Source organism: Condylura cristata, unplaced genomic scaffold (assembly GCF_000260355.1).
Source record: "Condylura cristata isolate star-nosed mole 26May11 unplaced genomic scaffold, ConCri1.0 scaffold00020, whole genome shotgun sequence".
NCBI classification, from domain to species: Eukaryota; Metazoa; Chordata; class Mammalia; order Eulipotyphla; family Talpidae; genus Condylura; species Condylura cristata.
Window position 1 is genome coordinate 33252973 of NW_004567121.1, and position 8852 is coordinate 33261824.

The 8852-nt window shown below is 40.4% G+C and overlaps 1 protein-coding gene across 1 annotated transcript in view; it reads right to left on the minus strand.

Annotated features, from left to right (window-relative positions):
• The window catches only part of GEN1 (GEN1 Holliday junction 5' flap endonuclease), a 16785-nt gene extending 13618 nt beyond the window's left edge, over positions 1-3167 (minus strand). Inside the window, exons 1-3 of the mRNA XM_004686426.1 lie at positions 3007-3167; positions 1931-2117; positions 385-561 (exon numbers count right to left, since the gene is read on the minus strand). Coding sequence (XP_004686483.1) covers positions 385-561; positions 1931-2117; positions 3007-3167 — 525 coding nt within the window. The remainder of the gene's footprint in view (positions 1-384; positions 562-1930; positions 2118-3006) is intronic.
• Positions 3168-8852: the final 5685 nt, after the last annotated feature.

Consider the following 8852-nt stretch of genomic DNA (forward strand, 5'->3'; position numbering starts at 1 on the left):
GATGAAGTACACTGCTGAGGGGAGCAATGGTGAGACAGGAGAGGTCTGCTGTACCATGTGGGTCTGCTCCTAAGGCCAGGGATCAAACTCACACTGAAGTGGCTGCGGCTGGCTTGCAGTGCTGAGCTTTGAACCACTGAGCCACTAGGGAGGGCTGATCTTAAGTTCTTAAGGAGAGAAATCCACATTTCGAAGAGAATGAACTATGTGATATATGTATTTCTTTTATAGGAGTAAATATTTTGTTTAGCATGTTATTTGTCAGGCACAATGGCAAGCATTTTATACACACTATTACATTTAATTACTTAACTATAACTTCAAAAAAGTTTATTAAAAAACAGGCAGTGTGTAAAACAAATGTTAAAAAAAGGAAGGCAATACCTTGGTATTCATAGTGAAATTCCTGTAAACAGTCTGGGCCCCATAAAGGAAAGCATCTCCGTCATTGGTAAGGCAGCCGTCCACGTGACCACCAGCATTGAGGTACGCACACATGGCCTCCGCCTCCCCAGCAGCCTGCACCCAGGGAATTCCTAGGCATTCCAGCAGCTCAAGACACTTAAAAAAAAGTAGGTGCGGAAATCTAAGAACATTTTTATTTTTAATAAGTTCAGTGTTTAGCTTAATTCTGTATTACAAATATTAACAGTAGCTTTTTAGGTGCTTTAACAAGTGATTTTAGTAGAAGAGAAATTTGAACATTTCAAATTTCAGAGCATTAAAGAATGATTGCTAAATTTTCAGGTGTGACATTAACACTGTCCTTTGGTTATTTTATTTACTTAACAGTTCCTGTTTCTTAGACAAAGGCACTAAAATATTGAGACTGAAACAAAAGTAAGCCTGGAATTGCTTTAATGAAGATGCAGGGGAGTGGGAGGTGAGGGGGGGAATAGATGAAATAAGAAAGGCCAAGAGTTTATATTTAAAGTTGTTTACAACTGATAGATTACTTTTGTATTGATTTAAATTTTATAATTAAGTTATAAATTTTTAATTTTAATTACAATGTAACCCATAAAAATAAAAATCATAGTGCTCGTAGAACATAATTCATATTCCATTTTTATAGAAAAGGTAATTCAATGTTCACTGTTATTCCAAGATTCTGGAAATATCTTTAAATAATAATTAATCACATTAAGATTTACATTTGTAAAGCTACCATAATCCTATCCACGTAGTGTCAGCCCGTGTGAGGCCATCTAAAGATGCTATTTAACAGTTCTGACTTGAGGCCATGATGTTCCCTTCCGTCCCCTCATATCACGGCCCTCCAAACAACGAAAACTCTATCACGGGAAACTATGGAGGGGCCGGCTGTTGCGGTGTCCTCAGGAAGTCTAATGTCTGCAGGATGTTTCTCAAACAATAGTTTTCTTTGGTTATGAAGTTAATCCAGCTGAGTAGCTTGTCATTAAGTCTTACAGCCGAGTGTTGCACTTTCTTGTCATGTTTCATATCACTTTCTATCATTAAGGAGGATGGGGCATGGCGAGGAAAAGAGGTCACTGATTTATAGTTTCTAGAGGCTGATAGAATAAGTAACTCTTGCTTTAAATAACTGTGTGCATGCTAAATCACATAATAAAAACTTCTGCCAGATGTTGCCCAAGGCGATCAAGGTTCAAAAGGTCCTCTGTGGGGCAAAAAGGTACTTTTCAGGACTTTAGCTAGGTGACTTAGACAGTTTTGTCAAAGGTTTTGCAATAAAGTTTGCTAATACCTTCCCCTAGATAGTAAGTATCCTTTCATAATAAATAAGAGCCCAAAAGTTTTTCAGATCCTCATGTTATTTAAATTATTTAGGAAAAACATCAGGGAATTTGTGATGAAGCCAGTTTAAATCTCTCTGCCCTAACCTTCCCCTGTAGGGAAGAGGTGGTGCTGCAGGGAGGGAATTATTTAGTCAGGTCTTAGTACTTACCTCTCTTAAGATTGCTTTAAAATGTGATCTCCCTGTTTTCTGAGACCATGTTTTTCCAGAAGACCCATATCTCATCTGATTCCTCTTGTTTATGACATCAGCTTTTAGCTTTGGGGGTTCCCCTTCCATAACAAACACCAATTTTACACCCATAAGTGTTAAATATGAGATACGAAAAAATAAGTTCCTGAAATGCAAAAATTAGTAATTCATTGACTATCACACATTGATAGCAAGGCCTATGGCACTATAATATAAGGATAGAGACTACTATCGAAAATATTATAACCAAATGACATTCTATTTATCAAGCTCCAATTTTGGTAGACTAAGAAACCACGGACTATTTTTAAGCAAATGAGACTGATGGTTATTCAAACTGCTCTGCAAAAACTGGTTTGGAGGATGAGAAGGTCGAGAATGGAGGGAAGGAAAATAACAAGGCTGACATTTCAGCAGGACAAATGAGAGATGACGCTGGCATACACTGAGATGGTGCCTCTAATTTTAGAGAAGTAGAACTGGCAAGACTTGTAATGGCCATTGATATCAGGAGGGCGAAAGAGGGAGAATTTCTGGCTTTTAGTAACTGTTGCAACTCAGTGGCTATAGTAAGTGGGCAGCGAGATATGTAAGTGTAGAGGGTAAGAGGCACACACTTGTGAGTCATCAAGTTAAAGATAGCAGGTGAAGAAGCAGAATCTCACACAGGAATTCAAATAAGAGGTAGTTTAGGATAATTCATAAAGGATTCTCTTTCTCCCTTTCATTAGTTAGCTTGCTGATTATCCAACGTCATTCCCACCCCCCATCCTTAATCATTCTTTCCTTTTCTGTATCCCCCTAGCAAGAGTTACAAGCAAAATTTCTTCATATGGATACATTAATATTGCATGGAATTCAGAGAAATAAAAGGGAAAAAATTACCCCCTCCCCCAGGGGAAAAAAAAAAGGAATGGTAACTTGACTTGGGCATTTTTAAATCTCAAAATGTAAAACAGAAATAAAGAGGCCATGAGCCAAGACGTCAAGTAATTACACACTCACACTTTATACTCTGAGAATCTGTACTGTACCTGAGGTGGGGTTTCACAACTGTTCCAATCATTTTCTTGACTGTCTGTGCTTCACAAACCCAGAGACTCAGATCAACTGCAATGGTTTTCCCGGCAAGACCACACAAGTGGACATGCTGCTTAACGGGCTCCAAAATTTGCCACAAGTCATTCACTCCCATTTTCGTGATTATCTGTTATTGGAAACACACTTTTCAAAAAAGTTATTAAAAAAAAGTTATTAAAAGAAAGAATTTCAGCGCAGGAGTTCAAATAATGTAAGATCATTTAGGGTAATTTGTACAGAATTCTCTATTTCTTTCACTTGAGCTTTTTGGAATGAATAAAGATTTTAAATAGTGGTAACTGAAGCACAAACACAGAGATGTAACTAATGGATTAAAAGTCATTTGCAGATAGTAGCATGTTAAATTTGTCCTTAAAATTCACTCATGTCACCAATAGGGGCTTTACAGTACTGGAAAATAGTTATTTTAAAAAATATTTATTTGTTTATGCATACAGAACTGGGGTACGGTGAGAGGATTCAGAACAGGCCAACTGACGAAATACACTGCTGAGGGGAGCAGCAGGTGGGTCAGGAGAGTCTGCTGTGCCATGTGGGTCACCTCCCTGACTGGGGATCCAACTTATGCTGAAGTGGCTTTGGCTTCTTAGTACTGTGCTGCTGTGCTTTAACCTGCTTGCCACCAGGGAGAGCCCAGAAAAAGTGATTTTTAATTTAATGTAACCCAAACATCAATGATATCCTCCCTGAATCACTCTCTCCTCATCTGTCTTCTTTATGGCCAAGAAAACAATTTCTTATAATCACTTGAAATTTGGAAAACAATTTACTCCCCCTAAAAAGTGGTAACTGACTTTCTTCCAGCCACTATTAAGAGCTAACTAGAGATGAGTAAAAAAAAAAAAAAAAATACAGGGTGCTATCTTGAGATGTTTTAGCAGAGTGAGGAGAAAGGGGAGAGGGTCAATGTGACCCTTTCTAGTGGAGTACACTGTTTAGTGTAATGCACTAGAAATTTTGGAGTAGGTGAGTGAAGCAGAAACAGTCATCAAGGTGTAGAGGTCGTACTTCCCAAATTATAGTTTTGTACACACATGGTAAAACAATAAAATTTGATTAAGAAATATAATTCTTCATACTGTATTTTGGTCAGAAGTAAATCTAGTTTATAGGCTGAGTATCAGCAGCCTCACTACAGAACAAGCAGTATTGTAGCCAAACAGATGTAAGTGATGTCTACCCTGACTTGGCCATTCCTTAATAAAATGTGAGCAGAGGCTACAAAGCTGTGACCATGGCTGCTTACAAACAACTGGTCCAAAAGAAAACAACAGTCTGTGTCAGAATTATCTGTGGGCTCCCAGAGAGTAAAAGTTGAGTGACTTCTGAGGTGGGTTGTCTCCTCTACTTTTCCTAAGCCACGTGACATTTTCTAGAAAAATGTTTCTTCACTGAAATCTTTCTGACTCCTGTATTTTTAAGTCTATCTTGTAGTCTTCTAAGGCACTTTTATACCTTTAACCCACGCATCCACAAAATGGACTGTGGAAAGGTCAGAGTCTCTTGAGCTCCCCAATCACACTGCTCTAGAGTAGCAATGCTCTGCTGTCTCCTTCATAACCAAAAGAATTGGAAAAAAGTTAACACTTTTTTCCCTGAATGATAGGAGTCCAGGGGACATTTTTACAGGAGCTAATGTGGATGACCTGTCCAAGCAATCTTTCTGTGAGTAACATACCATTAGTGAATATCTATTAGATCTTCCTGAATTACTGCAATACTTCCTACAGCCTAGACTACCTTGAATTACAAAAATAACAGATTAGAACTATGCCAAGCAACAAAATTGAAAAGACTGGGGGTAGACATGGGAACTGTTAAGGCTTAGAGGAAGAATCCTTTGAGTCAGAGAGACCACTCCAGGTAGGCCATCATCCCATCATCTTTGAGTTCCCTTTGAAGACTTCTCACTCGCTGCCCTCTCTGTTACTGTTTACTCCACATCATCTGACAACTCCTGAGCTCTTAACTAGAACATCTAATCCCTCTTTTATCCTTTCTCATGCATCTCTTACTTCAACTACCTTGCCTCCCAGTCTTTCCTAATGCTCAGCTGCTTAGGCCAAAAATCCAAGTCCTTTCTCTTCCTCTTTACTTTTCTTTCCTACAGTAATTTGAGCAAAATACATCTTGAATCCCCATTTCTAATGATACTCCCCTAGTGCTGCCCATAAATGACTCAGTATTCTCCCAGATTGGCCCGATTCCTTTTTTAACCACCCTCCACTTCCACACAATCCTCCCCACACAGGCGAGTTATCTTGTTTAAAAACCCAAATTAAAAACATCTTTCTGGTAAAGAACAGTGAATTTCCTTAAAGGTAACATAACTTCTGTTTGTTGCAAGTTAATTTACAATTATGACAGTATCTTACAGTTTTAAAATATATTTAAAGTGTCCTAAATATCTTCTTTTAAAATGCTATTTTAGGTTTATGGACAGTCCCTCTACAACCTAGTTGTTTCAAGTTTAAGCATGCATAATTATTTTGAAAATCACTCATGAAAACAGAATATTAAAAGAATACTTCTATGGGTCTGAAACTGTAAAGTGATATGAAATGTATATTTTAACGAAACTATAGTAACATGTTTTAAGAATGCAGGTAATTCAAAGTGTATTTTCATATTCTACTGTTTAATTCCTTGTCATTTTGTTTGTATCAGTCCTTCCTCCTAAGTGATAGAAATACCAATAGAGAGACTGTAAAGCAAACAGTCTCAAAAGGGACAGAATACAACAGTTTTTAAGATGTGCACTATCTTAAAACAGAACAGATGGTTCTTATATGAAGTCACGATCAATCTTGATGAAATTACTTGAAAACTGTTCACCATTAAATAAAATTTAAAAATACTCTACCTACCAAACTCACCTAAATCTGTCCAATTTGGTCTTGCTTTTTGTTTTTCAATCAGTAAAACAAAATTTTTGTGATGTAGGACCTGGTTAAGTATTCATCTTTTCTAATGTAATTATTTTCTTGACGTTGATGTGATCATGCAAACAGTGGCTATTACTTAAGTGTCTTAACACATTCACAACTCTTAGAAATTAGTGAGGATCTCCCTGTTGGCATAAGGGGTTAAGTCTCAGCACTATGAAGCTATCTGCAGCAGGAGTTCATGAGTTTGATCCCAGGCCAGGGAGTGTAGCAGACCTCTCCTGTCTCAGCAGTGTATTTCAGTCAGTCTGCCTGTTTTGCTCCCCATTCTGGCTCTGGTGAGTCTTTCACCTCCTGCACTTCCAGTCTACACTTCAGCTCTTTTATGGATTAAGTAAATCTTTAAAAAAATTTAGTGTGAGACAAAAATATTTGTGTGGATCAACAAAGCCAGACCACCCACAGCAAATAAATTTGTAACCTATTGGTGCAATGTATATTTAGTTGAATGAAATCACTGGACTTGGAAGAGGAAAACCAGATATTCTGGTATCTGATGCATAACTGTTTAGCTGTTATGACCTTGGGAAGATAGTTAACTTATCTACAAAATGATCAAACCAGATGAATTACAAGATTCTGAACACTTTTGAATTCATCATCAATTCTGGCAGCTTGGTATTTAAAAAAAAGTATGTCACTCAATTTCAAATATTACTGCTTGGTAGGGTTAACATGAATTTCTAGTTTAAAGAAAAGGCTCAAGAATTCACTTCAGGTTAAAACAAAAACAAATCCTTTGATGTAACCATATGGTGCCCATAAATCAACTTATGTTCCTAAAACTTCCTTAAAAGCTAGTAAGCTTTTATTGGTTAATTATAAAACTGAATGAGGTGAGAAAAACACAGAGTCTTGCTAATTCCACTAATGAATCAAATTTAAAGAACTTAAAAAGAGGTTGGTAGTTTTATTTATGCAAAAATACACATTTTGTTAAACCAATAGTTTTCCAATTTCATTGTACTTTAAAGCAACAACATTATACGTTTTAAGAATAAAGTAGGAAATACTTAAAATTTTAATTCCCATATAGGAAACTATTTTCCTATCAAGTTCAGTAAACGATATGAAGTTTATTTCAGTGTAGAATTATACGGAATTGCCTAATTTTACAAAGTAATACAGTGTTTTTATTTCCTCGGTTTTATTTCCATATAAATTAGCTTAAACCTGAGGCACAACAGAATCCAGACTAAATTTATTTTTTACCAACAAGTATTTTTTAAATGCCTACTTTGTATCATAAACTCTTCCAGATGCTGTAGATACAATAGGGAAAGATCAAAAACAGGATTAAAGAACATTCCTGGTGGAAGTGAGAGCGGAGATAAGAAGGAATTATAGCAATGTAAATGGTCCTGGCACTTCAATGAGATGAGTGAACTATAGGAGTGCCTAGAAAAAAGGGGCCCCTTACCTACTCCTGGGCCTCCATGAAGGCTCCCTAAAAGAAGTGACCGCTAAATAGAAATCACCTCACTATGTCTCCCGTTGTTTACCTACAGGACAGCTGAAGCCAGATGACCTAGTAGTGGTTTTGCCTATTTTGACCATGTGACCCCTTTCACTGAACCACGGCAAAAGCCACAGAGAGAATATAACATGTACTTGATTATCCTCAGAAAGAAAAGGGCGACTCTGATGGAAGGAATCTCTTTAGGAAAGACTAGAGTTTAGTGGACCAAAGTGCCATCCGTTTTTCTAGGGGGACGGCAGAAATGCCATCGTTAAAAGACAAGACTCAAATATGGTTAAATGGTGAATGTCAGCTGACCAGTGGCTTTCCCACTGTTTTTGAAAACGAGGGGAAACGGTTAAAAAGGTAAAAATCAAGGCTATCTTTGGGATTAAGTAAATGACATAAACGACCAATGCCTGCAGCAGGGTCCTATCAAGTCAGGTACCGTTGAAACGCGACTTTGGACGCCTTAGGGCATTTCACTTATTTGTGGCACACGCCCTGTCAGCACTGTCACGTGGGTTGTGCAAACACCGGGCAGGTGATAGAGTGGCGCAGCGCCGGCTGACAGCAAAGCCGAAGACCTGACCCTCCATTCGCTGCGAGCTTTATAGAGGAGGTCTGTAGGAGAGCTTAGCAGCCGGGAGGCAAAGGTCGCAATTCGGCAACCACAAAGCCTCAGGGTGCTTGTTCTACTGGCGGGATTTTCCAAACGCAACGATGATCCGGAAAGAGGGGCACCCAGGGGAGCGTGCGGGCCTTGGGGGTCCGCACCGGGCAGGCCTGGGGCTCCCGACTGCCTGTCCGCAGCGTTTCAGGGGCGCCGGGCGCCGTCCGCCATGCCCGGAGTCGGGCCGAGCCGTTCTCCGCGGGACTTACCCGAACCACCCTTCCTCCTCGGTTTAGGGAGACGCCCCTCCGACACTGACCAGTCCGGCCTGAATCCTAACTACCGCCGCCTCCACGGTTCTCCACCTACTCTTCTTAAACGGAAAAGGAAGCAACAGCTCTTTCCCAGGGGGCGAGACGGGACCCCCGCAGACCGCCGACGCGGGCGGCGCCCGAACACTTCAAATCCGGCGCCGCGCCCGCGAGGCCCCGCCTCTTCCGGGAAGTGACGGCCGCCTTCCCCTTCACCGCCCCACTCGGGGCTTCCCCGGCTCCCCGCTGCTCCGCTACACGCATGCGTGGGACTGTTGCCAGGGGTCTCCGCGCTGGCTTCCCTTTCGCTCAGGCTAATCACCCGCCGCCGCCCCACGTCCCGCCGTCGCCGCGCACGGCGTGAGGACCAGCTGCCCGACCGCCAGGGGCACTTCCGGCCCCTCCCCGTCGACGCCAGTGGCGCGAAAACTCCGAACGGCGCAGGCGCGGG